General features: G+C 37.0%; 2 protein-coding genes and 1 long non-coding RNA gene across 9 annotated transcripts; 1 reads left to right on the top strand and 2 right to left on the bottom strand.

Annotated features, from left to right (window-relative positions):
- Positions 1-207: 207 nt before the first annotated feature.
- LOC143302719 (uncharacterized) lies at positions 208-5,471 on the bottom strand. Its single transcript, XR_013058458.1, has 4 exons — positions 4,317-5,471; positions 3,797-3,952; positions 1,153-2,432; positions 208-1,038 (listed from the first exon to the last, which is right to left on the bottom strand). It is a non-coding gene; the product is annotated as an uncharacterized LOC143302719 (long non-coding RNA).
- LOC117158575 (uncharacterized) lies at positions 5,413-18,173 on the top strand. 7 transcript variants are annotated; one of them, XM_076618745.1, is made up of 4 exons: positions 5,413-5,516; positions 7,559-8,272; positions 8,354-16,540; positions 16,704-18,173. In XM_076618745.1, exons 2-3 carry the CDS (start codon positions 7,660-7,662, stop codon positions 11,503-11,505), a joined length of 3,765 nt encoding a protein of 1,254 aa, XP_076474860.1. In that variant the 5' UTR covers positions 5,413-5,516; positions 7,559-7,659; the 3' UTR covers positions 11,506-16,540; positions 16,704-18,173. The 7 variants fall into 7 exon arrangements, with proteins under 7 accessions (XP_076474860.1, XP_076474858.1, XP_033193527.1 ...); XM_076618743.1 differs by having other exon boundaries at positions 7,559-16,540; positions 16,704-16,969; positions 17,030-18,173; XM_076618747.1 differs by lacking the exon at positions 5,413-5,516 and having other exon boundaries at positions 8,135-8,272; positions 8,354-8,513; positions 8,582-16,540.
- LOC117158576 (uncharacterized) lies at positions 12,213-13,501 on the bottom strand. Its single transcript, XM_033337638.2, has 5 exons — positions 13,364-13,501; positions 13,106-13,241; positions 12,885-13,034; positions 12,646-12,797; positions 12,213-12,531 (listed from the first exon to the last, which is right to left on the bottom strand). Exons 1-5 carry the CDS (start codon positions 13,444-13,446, stop codon positions 12,342-12,344), a joined length of 711 nt encoding a protein of 236 aa, XP_033193529.1. The 5' UTR covers positions 13,447-13,501; the 3' UTR covers positions 12,213-12,341.
- Positions 18,174-19,574: the final 1,401 nt, after the last annotated feature.

The following is a 19,574-nucleotide window of genomic DNA, read 5'->3' as shown; positions in this document are numbered from 1 at the left end:
GTCGGCACGGATCGTCCCGGCTCGGCTCGACTCGGCCCGACTCGGATTCACTACGCCGCGATACAACGCGATACGACGCGATGCGACGTTCACGTTCGCCTTTTGGCCTCTTACTCATCGGTAACGCTTGCCGCTTGCGACTCCTGCCATCGCCATAAACTCTGTCGTAATCGCATTGCACGGCATCGTTTGGCTCGGCTTTGCTCGTTGTTACTTGATTCGATTTATTTAATTCATTTGGCTCGACTCGACTCGATTCCCTATGATTCGACTAATCTCTTCCCTATTTCGTTCGATTCAATTCGATCCGAACCGGTTCGACTAAAGTATCATAAAACACAAGTTAACGAGTACTTACATCTGTATTCAGAAACGATATATCAATCACACTTATATGATAATCTTTTTCGTATAGTTATTTATTAAGCGCGAAGGCTTACTCAAATCTGTTTGTGAAATGACAGAATGAATTTGTTATTAAAATATATAAGTGTAGTCTCTTATTATTATTATACGGTATTATACGTCTTCTTGAGGAGAAACTGCTTTTTCTTAATTGTGATTCGCAATAAAAAAATTAGATAAATTTGTTGGAAATACAAGTACACCTTTAACCACTGTCTGGACTGAATGTATCGTTCCAAATTGAAATTACGAACGGATATATGCATTATACTTGATTGTATACAATCGTGAATGAGTTACAATTTTGCTTATGAAGCAAAATGAAAATTCATCATTTTGAACTTTTTCAAAAAGCATCACCAAGTAATTTTTTAACAAAGTTGTACTAAGTATTACACAATAAACTAGATAAAATCAGAGAAAGGTACTAGGTAGCGTCAAATGTCGGTTTCCAATAGTCGTTCTGGTTACGGAATCTTTTCGTTGATTTTGTCAACGTATTCTTGCACTACTTTCGCAAATTCTTTCTTCACCATATTTGTTATGCTTGTACGAAATATAGTAGTAATAGCTTTGGCCGCAATATTAACTACCGGATCACCTGTATTACATTGAAAAATGACGTTGAACTTGCTGAAAACAAAGTAAAAATTAATCGATTAGAACTAATTCAATATGCTCTAAAAACTGTGCACCACTTTCAAAACGATGGACAGTTGTGCTAACGCAACAACAAATAACAATTACTCGATTTTAACGATCTTGGCCATTAGGGAGGAAAATTGTATAATAAATCCTCCAATTTCATAGGATCTATTCCATGCTTCAAAATAAAATTGTGAATCGTGGGTAACATCGTGTCGAACAACTTATTAACTATAGCCGATACCTTCTTAAGCCTGATGTCATTTTCCCTGTGCCGTAAAAAAAGATATATTTTAGAAGCAGTTGATTCTCCTCAAAGTATTCGACATTTCGCGGATGACAAATACAAATACACGATATTTCAGAGTGAGAATTGTTAAAGTAAAGAAAGGATTCGGAAATACAAATCGTTTACTTTATTTTACACACAACAGCTATACATATATCTTACACTCTGAAGACCTCGATAACCTTCTTGCACGCACGCTTATTCTCAACCGACTCTTCCAGATTCTTCTAACATCTGGCGACAGTCTTTTGTCTCAACTAAGACCTGGACGCCCCCTAACGCTTACACACACATTCACATGTACAGTGTAAATGTATCATCTACCCAACAAGAATATGTATTACCAAAACTGATCATACGATCTAAATGTATATATGTATTTATTAACGATAAATATGTAGTGGCAATAACTTACGTGGTATCGACAAAGCTCGAAAAGCTAGCAGTAAACAAAATAGAAAAAGGAAATAGAAAACCAAGTAGAATTTGATAAATCATGATGAATCGATGCAGTCGAATGATCAATTGTCAACAATCTGGCTCCCGATCATCAATCTTCTCTAGTTTTATTGAGTTATCTAAAGACTTATCGAATTATATCGACATTACAACCATCATTGAAAAATTTGATCGAGCAACGGTATAGATTATTGCAACGAATACGTTGATGAATTATACAGAATTTGGACTAAAAGGAATTTAAAATCGTCGTCGGCCGCATACCCGTTGAGTTTGAATTATCATCACGAAATTTCTTGCTTATCCTTGAGGTATTCTCGAATGTACGTCGCTGCACGCTCGTTCTTCGATGTTTTCGACCAACTTATTTTTCACAAAGTGAGTCACGCCGATGTTGATAGACGTCGTTAAACGATCCACCAAAGTACTCTTACTCTTCTCACGAAAAATTCTACTGGACCCGGAAGACGAAATTACTAGATATAGCATCTTAGATCATAGATCTAGACGATCTTTTCGTCTCTTCCTTATCGGGAAAATAGCAGTTGATAACATGAAGATCAATGGCAATGTTAACGCTGACCGAATTTGTCTCTGCAAATATCTCCTCGCGCTGCTGAATAAGGAGTAGTTGCTGGAAATAATGGAACATTGCTTAAGACATCGTAAAACATGTTTTTTTATCCGATCGAGAAGAATGTTGTTATTAACTATGATTATAAAAATGTGGTCAAACGTAACGTTCGCATCGATACTGAACGTTTCATCTTTGTATACGGCGGTAATGGTAGCAGCACGTTCTATTCTTGATAAGTTGTGTAATATACCCGAAGAAAAGGAATGGGCTATGTCGATATAGACGATAAAGGGAAATAGAGAATACTGAAAAGGAAGGACAAATCTTTTCAATTGATTTCGAATGTATTCCTTTCTTCTTTTTCTCCTTTTTCTCCCTTCTTGTCCTCCTTTTAGGTTATGAATCCGATTATTGACAATTGTTTGTATAGATTCACGAACGCTTTAAGATGAGAAGGGAGATCGTATTACTTTCAGCTTCGTAGAAGAAAGCGAATCGGTTCTATGTTTCGAGAGCGGGTCAATTAGAAAGCGAGGTAGGTATATATGTACCTCGGATGACTTTCAGTTTCAGTGTTTGCTGCGTTCTTGTGCACAACGTATATTACAAAAAAATATTGCAGGCATAGTTGAAAAATAAAATTAGGGATTGTGTTTAATTAAGATTGGCGTTGATAGACTGCCCGTCGTTGTGATAACGTGATATCCGTTCTTCGCTGCTTCGTATTTCGATACTCTTTCTTTATGATTAAAACTCTTTGACCGTCTGTCTCTGTTTGTTTCTCTTCCTCCCCCGCCCCTCACTGTGTTAAAAATATGGTATCATTCCGATAACCTTCTTGTTACTTTCCAACATTGAAAATCGAGTTCTATTTACGAGTAAAGGAGACTCTCGATTAATCGATGAGATATGTAAATCGACGTTTGAAGAAATAAATAGCGAGTTAATTGTTGATGATCAGTTCAACCGGTATAATGTTCGCCCGCTACCGAGCTCTAAGGCCGGGCATTTTGCGTTCCTTTTTTTTTCAACGCATGAAAGATTATTCGATTTTCCGAAGCGAGACAAAATCATGATCACTTCTAACCTTTATCAAGGAGGAGATTAACAGATGTGCAAGAAGGTACAGAGAAAGAATAGCAACGCACCTAAACCGGCTGGCAGCGGAAACGGTCGGCGCATCAAACATAAAAAGAAGATTAAAAAGGAAACACCCAACAGATCTCACAAAGGACATAACCTAACAAACAAACACTCACCACACTAAAGAAATAAATTAATCAAATTCGAAGATGGTATCCCACTGGGGGTAGCCATCCACATGTTATATTATTATACCACTAAGCTATAATATTTTACCAAATGTCCTACTGGACAAATTGTAAAATGTAAATAAATAAAAAAAAAAAAGAACTTCTAACCTTTAAATCAATGCCATGTGTCACGTCGCGTGAGATGGTCCGTGCGACGTCCTTCATTGTCTGAACGTCAAGGCCCAAGCACCATTATACAGACCCTCGATAAATCTAAGGCCCCATCATAAACTGAATCTTATTAGTTTGTAGGAACCTTTAATTCTGCAAGTATTTTCTGGTCTGGTATGTATGTTATTGAAAACAGTCCTTAGGTTTATTGCGCGTACTTATAAATTACGGAGAAAGCGGGTAGTTACCTAACAGAAAAGGTGGATATTTGTCTAACGGAAAAGCCGGTTTTTCCCATGAACAAGGTCACCCGAAGCCACGTCGGTAGGAGGCTTCCTCTTCCAATCTTCATTTAGTAACGTTAGCTATAACCAATGGGCATCGCGGATCGTTACCCTCACTTTTCTAACGAAAAGTGTGTACAACCAATCCACGTCCTTAGTTCAAAAGACACACCCACACCGAGCTTTCCTCCGTAATCATACAAGAACGAACTTCAGATGACCCAGGTGCCTACCTGACACGGCGTGTTCGGCGAGTTCCTGAAGAGAATAAGGCGAGAGACGACAGACATCTGCCACCACTGCGGAGAGGGCAGGGACACAGCGCAGCACACCCTGGAGCTCTGTCCGGCGTGGGAGCTGCCCCGCTACACTCTGCGGCACGCCATAGGAGAAACGTTGACCTCCTCAGCGATTGTAGAAGCGATGTTGAGAGGGTCACAGGAATACGAGGCAGTCCGCCTCTTCTGCGAGCGAGTTATGCTCGCGAAAGAGCGAGCGGGAAGGGAGAAAAAGAAAAACTCTCACCTCTGTAGGATAAGACGATGGAGAAGGATGGCAGTCAGACGACCTAGAGCCGCTCCACCGCCGTCCCAACGGATCACGACTGGAAGGAGCGACAGCGCTAGAGGCAATGACCCCCCCTAACGCCAATTCAATAGTCGGGAGGTATTAGGACTGGCTCGAACAAGAGGACGCGAGAAGGGGGTGCAACGGAAGTTAATTCATAAGAGGTTCCTGAAGCACTCCTGTCACACGCGTAGGATGGTCATCGTGGAATTTTAGTCGGTAGGAGTCCGACACTACTCTGCTGTTACGCGATTACTGCAGCAGCGAGTGTCCATGAGGATTTCTCCGCGTACAGAAAAAAAAAAAAAAAAAGATCGAAAATACACCATGCCAGATCGAATTCTCGAAACGAAACGCAGACGATCACGATCTCATCACAAAGCCACTTTCGATTTCCCTCGAGACACAAAGAAGCAAAGTTTGGCATCATTCGGGAAACAAATAAACTGTGGACCAAACTCTTCCGATTTACCGTTGTTTTTGTTTAGTTTCCGAATTATAAATACTCAAGTGTGCACTTATTTTGTAAATTCGCTTTCACTTGGAAGGAATGCGAGTCTAAATTATCGAACTGGAAGGAACATGGCCTTTCTCACGCATACTATTTGCTGAGACTGTCATACGTATTAAACCTCCTTTGCCGTTGTGATGTCCCAAATAAAATCTTCACAACTACGTTCAAAAACGTATGTTCCAAAGAAATGGGCGTGGTTAAGATAACACATGAGTCACAGTATCCGGACTTCTTAGCCGCTAACGTACAGTATAACTCGAGTGCTCGCACAAGACAGTTTACGCTTTGTTCTTTTTGCGCCAGTAAAGCCAGTTTTTTTCCATTTCCCAATATTTTCTGAAAGTATACGTATGTAAGTACAATACGTTCGAAGAAATCGAATACAACATTGACACCGCCATTATTACTATCACACACACATATATGTCGAGTGAGCGTCCGAATCTAGGCCCGAGTCGTCTTCGTTGCGGGGGCTTGGGGCAGATAAGGATTCCTCACTGAAGCTATCCATGATTTTTTTTTCACACTGAAGTTATTTTTATTGACACACACAGAATTGTTACGGAGTTGACACAAACTCACGATGATCACACACTCGCGACGCTAGTGGCAATGGTCTTAGGTTCGATAACGAATCCGCGGACAACGGGACGGTAGTCGTACGCACTCGCAAAAATCTAAGTCGGATTCTGTGTTAATATTCACTGACCGTAAGGCGTTAATCTTTTTTTCTCGACGAGATCACAAGAGAGAATGACTTTCCGTCCCGGTGATACCTCAGAGGAAAACTATGACGGGGTGTGTCTAAGGACACGAGATCATCGGATTCGTCGGGGATATCCTACGTTCGGAAAGTAAGGGAAATTGACGTTGCTGCTAATTGGCCAATCTCCATATCGGTAGTTAGAAAAGGATGCTAGCCGCCCTCGAGGGAAGGTTGCTAGTGGGAGACGTCGTTCGTGGAAAAATAGGTCTCTCCTGTCTTCCCGTAACTGGGACAAAGACTGTTTATCTGTTGAAGGATTTTAGGTAACTAGATATTAGTGTTTATGACGGTCCTCGGGCTAGCCGATCACGTACTGCGGAGACGCGTCGGCATCTGGTAAACATCCTGCCCGGAGAATAGGATCTGTGTGTGGCGAGCTACGGGTCAGAAACCGTTGGAATGTTTACTGCCACGTGCCGCTACAAATCTTTCTTTTAAGGAGAGCTATAGGGTTACTCAATGCCTTTGTTAGATGGAGAGTTCGTCCTGTTGACCGCGGCTACGTTCGGCGACTAATTGTCGCCTTGAGCCCAAGCTCATTGTCACAAGTCTCAAACAAATACAATTGGGTAGAATGATGGCAAATTGTTTAATTACAACTGTAGATTTTAATTACAATGTTTTTATGGATTTTCCCGAGGTTTCAGAGGGAAGGCACCGGTGTCCTCTTATCTCCGACATATATATGTATATGAAACCTCGGGAGGATCCATAGGGGCATTGTAGTTGGAGTCTACAGTTGTAGACATACATACTGTAATGGTAGCTTTTTTGTTAATATAGGAAAAAGTTACTCAAAATGTTATACACATATTCAAAAATCATTAGGTATCCATAGAAATTATCATTCATAGAAATATTCATAGAAATCATGGAAATAATTATGAATTATTATTTATGATTGCCCGACTGAATTCAGAGACGACTATATGTAGTACAATGTATGGACATGTACGTGAATACTTACGTATAAATGAAAGAAGGCACTCGCCTAGATACAGCTTTGCACGCAACCTCATCGTTTGTTTGTCTAATTTAATAAAGTTAAGATCCATTTTTTTTTTTCAAAATAGTTCGCTCATGACCGATAAAGCGACCTAATAAAATAATTTCTCGCACTGGAAAACATTTTATTGCGCACGATGTCTACGAGCATGTACCTACTAAACTCGGCAATGATCTAAACTATAAATCGATATTCGATTATTTCATCGATTCTTCAAAGTCATCTAACTATATTTAAAACATGATGCAACCTTATCGATAATTATTCACAGAGCTGCTGCTATTTTGGGTATAGTTGCAAAAAATTGTCTGTACCACACAGTGAATTCTGCCTACAATTGTGCATCCGTGACAGCGTATGCGTTACAACGCAAAATGTTGACCTTTACAACATATTAAAAAATCATTGAAATCCAGAATGGCAGCTACTTTTTAAATATATAATTACTTAACAATGTTATGCAAAATAACGAGTATATACGCGATAAAGTGTTAAATTCACACATATATCACAGAGCTTAATCAAAGCTATAAAACGTTAGTTTCCTTCAAAACTTAATTTAAAAAATTGTATCTAGGTATAATTAAATTAGTAAACGAGTGTTGCATCTTTTTGCTTGCAGATTTAGCAAGAGCATTTAAAGGACGCGGAATTCTCAGGGGATATTGCTCTATTTCTTATTTATTCTTATATTATTATTATTTATTATTATTCTTATGAACGATGCAAAAACTGCCAAATGAGCCGCACGAGCATAAGGCTGGCCAAACAAACCAGCAGCCACAGCCACAACATTCTACACAAGTAGATAGCGATAGTATTTCTCCGGATCCTGACAAAAAGGAGACATATGAGCGCCTAGAAATATTTATAAAGACATTTGTTATTAGATTTATAAAAACATTAAACGAATACAGAAATGAGATATCATCAAAAAATAATATAACAGCAGAAAATGCAGCAGGGGAAACAGCAACAAAAGTGATAGAGGAGATCTCTCTGTGGGCATCAATTGCAGTATACCCACTCGTTGTTGCTGCAAAATATTTGTGTAATAGAATTCATAGAAAAAAAGCTAAGACAGTTGTTGAAGTGTTTAGACATATAAAAGAAAAAGAATTAGAAAATATGTTGGCAGAAGCTGGTGGTAATATTTTTTGCAACTATCAAATTCAGTTTAATATGATCACTGATAAGTATTTGGAAAGAGCAATAGAAAAGTTAGCAATAGATGCCACGAAAAGAATAATAAATTATGTTAATCAATGTAAACAGGATAATCCAGATACGAATGTCTCTGTCTCTGTTAACTTAATAACCGAAGGTGTAAAGTTAGGTAAATCTAGACAAAGCTTTATAATAACAGTAATGCAAAAAATCCCTAAAATGCCTAAACTTGGACATACAATTAAAATAGGTGATAAAGAATATAAAACTTCAGAAGTGTACGAGAATCTAGTAGAAATGTATGATGGTACCACTGGTGAATACTGTAGTAAAGAAGGCAATGGTAGTGATTCGAGAAAGTCAAAGGACACATCAGGATCGACACAGATATCAAATGAGGACTGTCACAAGTACATTTTATCATTAGAGGAGGTGATAAAAAAAGCAAAAGAAGTATTAAATAATATGTACAAAAAAGATGATTTTTTTTCAGGAAGAAGATTAAAAGATGAAATAGAAAATATTAATAAAAAGATTGATAAAATGAATGATACACCAAAAAGTATACAGGTAAGAAGACCAATTTATTACAATATGACAAATCCAGTAAAGTCGTTCACTGGAAGAGGTAATGAGTTAAAATGGTTACACGAAAAATTACAAAATGAAGATAGAAGAGCACTAATAACACAAGCGACTGCTGTTATTGGTTTGGGAGGAATAGGCAAGACTGAATTAGTTAGAAAATATGCTGTAGAATATGCTGAACACTATAATAACAATGTTATATGGATAGAGTCTGCAACGGATGAAATTTTAACGTCGTTTAAAAACTTAGCAGTTGAAGAGTTGAAAATACCAATCAATGAAAAAATAGGTGAAAATATGCAAGAAAGACAAGTTAAATCTATTGTTAAAGATGTTTATACGCACTTTATCGACGTGAAAAGTCTTTTTATATTCAATAACGCTGAAGAGTACACAGTTATTGCAAAATTTTTACCAACCTCTTTACCTCCTAGTGCTAAAATACCTTACATTTTAATCACTTCTCGTAATCGGGACTGGGATATAGGTTATGAGGGACAAATACATGTAATGGAATTAAATGTTTTTACTCAAAAAGAAGCTACAATGTTTATTAAAAATTCCATAGAAATAAAAGATGGTTTAAAAAAGGAAGACATAAAAGAGTTAGCAAAAAGATTACAATACTTTCCATTAGCCTTGAGGCAAGCAATTACATATATCAATCAAGAGAAAAAGTCCAGTAAAAGAAGGAATAAAAGATTTGAGATAAGCGATTATTTGAAAGAACTTGATGAAAACACAAAATTACTTAACAAGGGTTACCACAAAATTAAGGGCAGATATTCTGAAACAGTTTTAACAACTTGGGTAACTACCTTAAAAGAGATAGAAAAAGATCAAAATCATGGCATGGAAGCTATAGATATTTTAAATGTCATGGCTTATCTTGCTCCTGACAAGATTCCTGCAAGCGAAATGTTTGATTGTGATGGCGTTGAGCTATGCGATAAATATTCAATGATTGATTTGAAAGAAGGGGGAGTGGCAAGTATTCACAGATTAGTACAGGAAGTAATAAGACTAATGTTGAAAGAGAAAAATAAAGAAGAGGAAGTTATAGAAAAGGCTCTAACATTAATAGGAAATAATGAAAATATATCTAAAGAGAATACAAGTCATGTTACTTCTGTTTGGAACTATGCAAGTAGATATAAAAACTTAGTTCATAAATTTTATTTCGATTCTAACTCTATTCCTACTTGCGGCTATAATAACGCTACCCCTTTGCACTTGCTCGCTGAAAATGGCAATAATGTAGCAGTTGAGGCTATACTAAACGAGGCTATACTAATGGAAGAAAAATTTCCAGAGAAATTTAGTAAGATTATTGATGCTAAGGATAAGTATAACAGAACTCCTTTATATATGGCTGTTGAAAATGGTCACGCAAGTGTTGTTAAACTATTTGTAGATAAGAAAGCAAAAATTGATATTGTGTCTACTATTGTTTACGATTCTCTAACTACAAAAAAGGCTTCAGACTGGACGTTATTACACGTTGCTGCTTTCAACGGCTACTCAGATATCGTTAGAATTCTTGTCGATACGAACAGAGGGCTGATTGATATTGAGGATAGTATTGGTAGAACAGCAGCAGTTTTGGCTGCTTCCAGTGGCCAGATAGACACTCTTAAAATTCTACAGCCTGAGCGATATAATGTATATTTATTGCATGCTAAGTTTCGTGCTGCTAGAAAAAGTGGCAACTTAGAAGATCTCAAGAATTTTCTAAACAACCTTGAGAAGGAACATCAACTACAGGATATAGTAAATGTGAAATTAGGAGAATGGACTCCTTTGCATTTGGCTGCATTTGCTAATTGGCTAGACATTATAAAAATTCTTATAACGAATAATGCCAAAGTTAAGGATGATGAACCTAGCTTCACACCCTTACACTGTGCCTCTTCCAATGGTCATTTAGATGTAATAAAATATCTTATATGGGAAAAGGGAGCACGTCCTAAAGATATTAACGAAGATGGTTGGACATCATTGCATGCCGCTGCTCAAAATGGCCATCTGGATGTTGTAAAATATTTTATAGATGAGTTTAAAGAAATTGATGTAGATATTATTGATAACGCACGTTCTACACCTTTGCATACAGCTGCTTTTCATGGGAAACTTAATGTCGTTGAATTTCTCTTAAGAAGAGGAGCGAATATCAAAGCGGTTAATATATTAGGAGCAACACCTTTATTTATTGCTGCTATAGGCAATAACCGTGATGTTTATGACTTCTTGCTAAACAAAGATGCAACAGTGCTTAACACTAGCGATGATCAAACACTTATTGGTAAGCTTAACATTTCAGTGTTACATGTTGCTGCTGTATATAATGATAAACAAATGATCGAAGATTTGATAAATAAAGGTGTAGACAAGGATATTGGCAATGATATCGGCCTAACTCCAGTATGCTTTGCTACATTTTTCGATAGTTTGGAAGCTACTGAGTATTTAATTGCTAGCGGGGCTGCTACCGATGTACGTATAAATATTTCTTTTATAAAAAAGGTCCTTGAAGAAACAGTAAAAGGTAGTACTTCGAAACCTGGTAGTATGCCTAAATTTGTTAGCACATTGCTTACTTTTGCTAATATCTTTGATAATGGCACAGAAATATCAGTAAATGACTTGAAGCGTACTGTTGAAAAATTATGTAGTTTATTTCCCGATTTTCGACAGCTAATAGATAGTTTAAAGATATATCTAGAACAAAGGAAAAATCCAGATTTAGATCTTCCCTTGCATGCAGTATTTTTTACACAAAAATTTGACATTAATTATAACGATGGTGATGAATAATAGAACGTTTTCGAGTCAGTGGAGTATTTAGCGTAGGTAATAAGACGCGGAAACCTCTCTTGGGGAACCATATCAGGCATCGGTGTTCGCATCGGACCGCCGATAATCTAAACATTTCATCGACATCGAACCGTCGATAATTGGGGGCGGTTAAGACCCTTCCTTGTCCACCGACCTTCTTCTTATCCAATCAGAAACAATGACTATAGCCCTCACTTTCCTAGCCAAAATTGTCATCAACAAATCCGATGGTCCCGTACGCTAGACACATCCATCGCTAACTTTCTTCCGCCGCAGCATCGTCACCGAACTTGACTGGATTCTCAGTTTTAAATCAGTCAACATCTCTGGACTGGTTTTACATCCTTAGATCAGTCAACTTCTCCGGACTGATCTTCTATCCTTGGTTCAGTCGCATCTCTTGATCAAGTTCTACCCTTAGTTCAATCCCTAGTTAACTTATATCTATACGCACCAGCGTAACTATCTATGTCTATAAAGTTGTCGGAATAAAGCGTGAATTGTAACCTATTAACTCGGTGTATACTCGAAATAAAAAGATTGGATGAATTTGTTGAAAATATAAGTACTCCTTTAACTACTGTCTGGACTGAACGTATCGTTCTAAATTTGAAATTACGGCCGGATATATGCACTATACTTGATTATACACGACCGTGATAGCGTTACAAATTTTGCTTGCGATGCACGTGTCGAAAAAAGATATAAAATCTCTTTATTATTTTGAATTTTTACACTTGACAAAAAGATTCACCAAATAACCTTTCATTAAAGTTGCACCAGGTATTACACAATAAATTAGATAAAATTGTAAACTAGATAATGTGGTTTTCCAGTAGTGGGTCCGGTTGAGGAATCTTTTCGTTGATTTTATCAACGTATTCTTGCATTACCTTCCAAAACTCTTTGTTCACCATATTTGTTATGCTTTTACGAAATATGGTAGTAATGGCTTTGGCCGCAGCATTTACTATCGGATCATCTAGAAAAATGACGTTGATCTTACTGAAAACAAAATAGAGATTAATCGATTAGAACTAATTCAACATGCTCTAAAAATTGTGCACCACTTTCAAAACGATGGAAAGTTGTGCTAACGCAAAAACAAATGAGAATTACTCGATTTTAACGATCTTGGCCATAGGGATGACAATTTTATAGTTGTTCATATCGAATGCAATGATTAATCGCATCTCCATATCTCTGAGACGACCATGAACTTCTCCCTTCTTTGTGATCAACAAGTCCTTAATAAGATACTCGTAATTAGCCTAAAAAGTTGATAATTTTTTTGTTCTGTAACTTTCCAGAAATTATCGGGTTATGGTCGAGCCGTTTTGATCGGTTTATTCCCTTACGTCAAGAACGTCAAACGCTAAAGTAGCATCCAAAGTGAGACTTTCATCTTGGTAAGATAAAATAATATCGTTCGCCCGTCTTACGTTCGATAGTCCTTGAAGCCAGCCATTCGTTAAACTCAGAGTTCTGTCGTGAATTATTAGTCCTGACTATAATAAGAGTAAAAGAATGATCGACGTTCAAATTCGAAGGATTTCGGTCAAGTTGATGGCATAAATACCAGTTTTTCAGATACATCCTCCAATTTCATGGGATCCAATCCTTGCTTCAAAATAAATTTGCGAATCGTGGGTAACATCGCGTCGAACAACTTATTAACATTAGCCGATACGTTCTCAGACATGATGTCGTTTTCCCTGTACCCCAAAAACGTATAAACGATATTTCACAGTGAGGACATGTGTTAGCGAAACTGATTATGCGATCCGAATGTATATACGTGTTTATTAACCATAAATATGTAATGGTAAAGACTTACCCGGCATCGAGAAGGTTCGCAAAGGCAGCAGTAAAAAAAATAGGGAGGAGAAGTAGGAAACCAAGTCGGATTTGAAAATCCATGATGAATCGATGCAGTCGAATGATCAGTTGTCAACAATCTGGCTACCGATCGTCAATTTTATCTATTTTTATTGAATTATCTAATGGCTTATCGAATTATATCGACATTATGACCTTCGTTCAAACAGTTGATCGAGCAACGATATAAATTATTACTACGAATACGTTGATAACACGAGAATTGGATAGATACAATGATCGATTGCATACCTTTTGAGTTTAAGTTGTTGTTGGGTAGATGATACATTTACACTGTACATGCGAGTGTGTGTGCGTAAGCATTAGGGGGCGTCCAGGTCTTAGTTGAGACAAAAGACTGTCGCCAGATGTTAGAAGAGTCGCTTGAGAACAAGCGTGCGTGCAAGAAGGTTATCGAGGTTTTCAGAGCGTAATATATATGTGTCGGGGATGAAAGGAAAACCGGAGCCTTCCCTTTGCAATTTTGAGGAAGCCTTCTAATGCTTTAGCCTAGATTTTATCATAACTGTAATTAAGCAATTGTCATTTGTAATTGTTTGATATTTGTGAAAGCGAAAGTGGGTTCGAGGTGATAACTGGTCGCCGAACGTAGCCACGGTCACGGGATTGTCACGTAAAATAACAAAATAAAAAAGGAATTTGAGGTAAAAAATAAAAAAGAAAACTTTATGTTTTTTCTAACATCAATATACTTTACAATCTACTTCCGAACTCTAGGCGTGACTTTCTAAGACTGACTCTTATGATTTTACTTTCGATCGGATCCGATTACTTTCTTTTGTCATCCCTCAACATCCCCACCGTCCATGCATTTGCTAGGCGTCCGCGATCGTTGCCACGTGCTCTTTCTTCTAGAACCTTCGGTGGAAGGACCGTTGGGATGTTGATGGTTCATTAGGCACTTCAGCGATATACATTGTCGCCGAGTGCCGCCACATCTTTATCTCTATCGTCAGTCCGTCGGATTTGAAGTATGCCGGTCGTGACAGGATAAACGTTTTGCCCGACGAAGGTGTGGTTCGGTTGTATCGTTCTCCCTAGAAATCACATAGAATTGTACTTTAGAGATGTCGATATAATGGGACGCACGTTGTATTAGGAATCAATCTCCAGACAGAAACTGCCTAGTAACGGCGTTTCGATCTTTCTCGATGTTTCCAAAGAGTACACAACAAACTTTTGACAGAAATTGCCTAGCAACAACGATTGGAACCTTCTCGATGTCTCCAGCGAGCATATAACAAACAAATGCAGTCGTATAGCGAAAAAGATTTTCATCGGATATTCATTCGTGTGATCGCCTTGAAAAGTGATACATCGAGCAATTTACCGAGTGTCTCAGCAATCGTATTTTTGTGTTAAAAATTATTCTACGCATAGTAAAGAGTTATCCCGTTGACCGTGGATTCGTTTGAACCCCGGAACATTGTCAATAGCGTTAATTAAATTCATTATTCGTAAAACCTATCAATCGTTAATCTCGTTATTCGTTAAATTTATTATTCGTAAGACATATTATTCGTTCCTCTTATTGTTCGTTAAACTTATTATTCTTTAATCTAATTATTAGTTAAACTTATCGTTTGTTAATCTTATCATTTATTAAACTCATTGTTCATAATATTTTGTAAAATCTTGTTTATTCGCGTAAATATATTCTCTGTTTCGTAAAACAATGGCTAATTCAAACGAAGAATCGTTACGCGCCTTAAATCCTAATGATTACCCGACATATGTATAGCTGTTTTGTGTGAAATGAAGTAAACTATTTGTATTTCCGAATCCTTTCTTTACCTTAACAGTTATCGTTATAAGAGTAAGATTTGCTTATCTATTAAGCTTAAGTTCTTTGATATTTTCGACCAACGTATTTTTCACAAAGAGCATCACGATGACGTTGGTAACAGATATCGTTAAACGGTCCACCAAACCACTTTTACTCCTCCTACGAAAAATTCTACTGGACCCGGAAAACGAAATTATCCGATATAGCATTACCTTGGACGCTGCTGATAAGTTCAAAGAAAGATCTTGTCGTCTTTCGCTTATCAGAAAAGATCCGAAATCTGTACACTTGTTACCGATTATAACTGAAACCTCTTTAAAGTAAACTCACGTTCGATGATATAAAAATTAATGACAATGCCGATGTAGACCGAATTTGTCTCTGCATAATATCTCCTCGCGCTGTTGAATAAGGAGTAGTTAATGGAAATAATGGAACATTGCTTGAGACATCGTAAAACACGTTCTTTCATCCGATCGAGAAGAATATTGTTATTAATTATGATTACAAAAATGTCGTTGAACGTAACATTTGCGTCAATTTTTATCTTTGTATAATGGCGGCGGTAATGGCGCCAGCACGTTTCATTTTTCATAAGTTGCGCAATAAACCCGAAGAAAAGGAATAAACGATATCGATGTGGACATGAAAACAAGACAAGACAAGAAAACACATTTTGTCTTTTTTTTCCTTCTTTCTTTCCCTTCTTATCCTCTTTTTAGTTTGCAAATTCGGTCATTCAAAGTTGTTTGTGTAGATTTCTGAACGTTCTAAGATGAAAAGGAAGATCAAGTCGCTTTCAGTTTCGTTTAGAAAAAAGCGAAACGCATTCTCCGTTTCGAAAGCGGGCCAACTAGGAAGCGAGATAGGTAATTAATCGTTAATTTGACTTTCAATTTCAGTGTTCGCTACATACCTATACACAACGTATATTACAAAAAAATATTGCTGGCATACTTGAAATGGAAGATTAAGGAATGTCTTTAATAAGAATATTGACATCAATAGATTGCCTATCTATTATGATACGTGATCTCCTGATGCATTGTACTTCTAAAATCGTTGTAACCGAAATAATCATGTTTACTAAAAACTGTGCCACGATACGAAAGGCGTATCTCTGATTATGAATCGAAGAAAGATGGTCGCAGTGTATCTTACAAAGAACATGGAATTTCCCTTTATTTATCATTAAAAAAAAACTCTCATTCTCACTTTCTTTCTCTGTTATTGAAAGTATGATATTATTTCAATAACGTTGATATTTTCTAACCTAAAAATCGAGCTTTGTTTACGAGTAAAGCAGGCTCAGATTCGACGATGAGCTATGTAAGTATGATATTTGCATATGATCGGATCAATAACATTACGATCAGTTTGCATTTGTCGTTGACTCGAATCGAGGAACGAAAAAGTGAGCTGATTATCTTTACTCAATCGGATCAAACTTCGTTATCTGCAAGTTTCTTTCTATCAAACTCTTTTTTTTCAGCACAAAAAGACTATTGGATTTTCCGAAACAAGACAGAATCATACTCATTTAGAAGGAATTAGAACGAGATCGAATTCTCGGAATGAAACGAGGATGATCACGATTCCATCATGAAGCCATTTTCGATTTCCTTCGAGACACGAAAGAAGTAGTTTGCGAAATATCGTAAATATGTGGAAAGCTGGAAGAGGCATCATTTGGGAAGTAAATAAACTGGTAACCAAACTCTTCCTTCTTCGTTTAGTTTCCGAAGTGTAAATATGCAGGTATGTACTTATTTTGCTATCGTCGTAACAGCTGATCTCGGATCTTGATTTTGTTTTCAGAATCTAGCATTCGCTTCTATTCGCAGCATAACGATAAAATGATCAAATTTCTAAACTATATAATTTTAAATAATAACGACTAATAACATAAATATACCTACGATCTGAAAAATTTGACGAACATCGGGATCGTTAATGAATCCATTCAGCTTTCAACAATACGTTTCGATACGAAAGGCAATAGTTGGCCAATCGAAGACAGTAAAATGTTTCTCTTCTCCGTAATTTTTTCTTCCTTTTTCTGTTTGGCAAATAAAGCAATAACAATTGTCACGCCACGGTAAAAGAACATTGCTTTAATCGAATAAATTAATTCCATTCTTACTTCGGCATCGTTCACTTTCGAAAAATTATCGAAAGTGTTATTTTCCTGATGTGTTACGAATCGATATATTTCACGAGCAAATATTTTGTAATCTCGAATAGCATTGTTATCTGGGAGTCACGAATTTCAAGAAAATCGTTATCGGGTTGAATTCGACAAACAAAATCTATTCTCGAAGAATAGCGTGGACTCGAACCTAGTCGAGACGTCGAGATGAATGTAACGATTCATCGATATTATCGACGCAAATAAATATCATTTGGTATGTGGTGCCCTCACGAAATCAATCAACATTTAGCATTTATATGACATATGTCTGTATTGAACCAACTGCGTCAACCGATTCACCTTTCATCGATCTGCTTGATGTCTTTAAAACTTTAACTGTAATTATATATATTTAATAGTTTGAATAACTATACCATGAGACTGTACTGAGGTATTTTTATCTTCTGTTTGAAAGTGTTACTCTTTACTTTCTTTAAAATAAACTTAAAAGTATAAGAGTTTTTACATTTCGTACCGGTCTTTGCGATGTAAAAGACAGACGATTAAAAAAGTGATGCGTAATGAATTGGAATCCAATTATTAAAGTAATTAAATATTTGGTTTGTACATATTACGCTCCTATTTGTATTTTGCAAACAAGTAAACGCTCAAGAATATACGCGACTGATGATAGGCATGTTCACAATAACAAAGCAGTATATGTATGTATATACATTCGACAAATGTAACATTTTCGACAGTTATCTTGACAGTGACTATTTCATGTAGAATCTATAATCAATAAACAATAATGCTGAAACAGCTTTAAAAGATTTGTTCAAAAACCTGTTGCGATCATTTGCCAAACGAAAAATTCATGATACGCAAAGCGCTTGCGCACACTGATTAAGCTAAGTTGTGATATTATGCAATAGCTCGAAAGTTATCGATTCATAGCGTCTTCATTGCGAAGGAGAGATTACGAGGCGATGTCGTTGTTAAAAACACGTAATCTTACAAAAGCGCGTTTCATGCTGATTTTGTTCGATTCGTTTAGCCTATATACAATGAACGTTATTTTCTTGACGTTTTACATCATTAAGCTTTATTTGTCGTCATCGTCCATACAATTGTTCTCTAACCTACTCCTTATACAATACAATACATACAATATACAGTATTTGTTACCAGGAATACTGGATAAACCAATAGAAAAGTTCGGATTAGTGAACGTTAAGCGTTATAGTCGTTTGGTGTATTGTCGTTTGATTGCGAAATTGATTTGTTTTTCAGTACAACTTTGCGCGATCATACACGTGTCATGCATCGAGCCAACTATAACCGCGCTAGATGGTAAATAACCGAACGAACAATAGTATTGCGCAATATTACGTAAACAACCACAGCCCATTCTCTCTTTCGAAGGATTGCTGTTTGCCAATCAAGGTTGTTTTTTTCGGTCTTCGTACTAACGCGATATCTTCCTACTTGCTTTTTGTTTCTTGTCGTTCATTCGCCGCTCGTTTATTCGATAGTATGTAACTACATACGTATACATATATATATATATATACATGTATACATTCATATCGCATAGTTTGTTTCTAGTATTATCCCAGCGATTGATTCCGAACAAGGTTAATCACCTCAACGCAATCTGATCGACGCTGTAGGAATTATTGTCAGCAACATGCAGCGAAATGCGTAGATATACATATGAATACATGTGGGAACAGAGTCTACTCGCACTTTTGAAAAGAACAAATGATTTTTTATGTAAATTTCCGATGAATTCAGAAGAGGTTAAGGGTGAGAAAAATTTGATCGGAGGCATCGACGAAAGACAACAAAATGATCTTTCTATCAACGCATATATTTTAGCATCGTCGCGAGGAAACGCAATGCGATGAGATGGTGTAGTTGATTACGCAAATGTAGGAGCACAGAGAATTTAGGTCAACAATCGAACGATGTGTTTTGTTTCCTTCCACTCTCCTACGAAGGCAAAAGAAGGCTCGACTGTTGATCCGAGCATCGACGACCAATCAGAAGTTTTTCAGTGGCGAAAACACGAGTCTCGCGTGTTTTCTCTGCCTTGACAAGGATTGTGTTTACGTTACCCACGGCTGCGTTCAGCATGCTATGGGCACGTGTGTGCGTGTTTACAACATACATTTATACATGTGCATATGTATGTAATGTAGTACGAGCGGCACGGTGTATATACATATA

This window comes from Bombus vancouverensis, chromosome 5 (assembly GCF_051014615.1).
Source record: "Bombus vancouverensis nearcticus chromosome 5, iyBomVanc1_principal, whole genome shotgun sequence".
NCBI lineage: Eukaryota > Metazoa > Arthropoda > Insecta > Hymenoptera > Apidae > Bombus > Bombus vancouverensis.
Note: the sequence above shows the minus strand (reverse complement) of the source record. Positions and strands in the feature narration are given on the sequence as shown.

Coding starts and splice junctions, on each gene's coding strand:
- LOC117158575 (XM_076618743.1), top strand. CDS start 7,660: ATGCAAAAACTGCCAAATGAGCCGCACGAGCATAAGGCTGGCCAAACA.
- LOC117158576 (XM_033337638.2), bottom strand. CDS start 13,446: ATGGATTTTCAAATCCGACTTGGTTTCCTACTTCTCCTCCCTATTTTT. Junction 12,798..12,884: donor TAGCGTTTGACGTTCTTGAC/GTAAGGGAATAA, acceptor TCAACTTTTTAG/GCTAATTACGAGTATCTTAT. Junction 12,532..12,645: donor GCCAAGATCGTTAAAATCGA/GTAATTCTCATT, acceptor TTTTGTTTTCAG/TAAGATCAACGTCATTTTTC.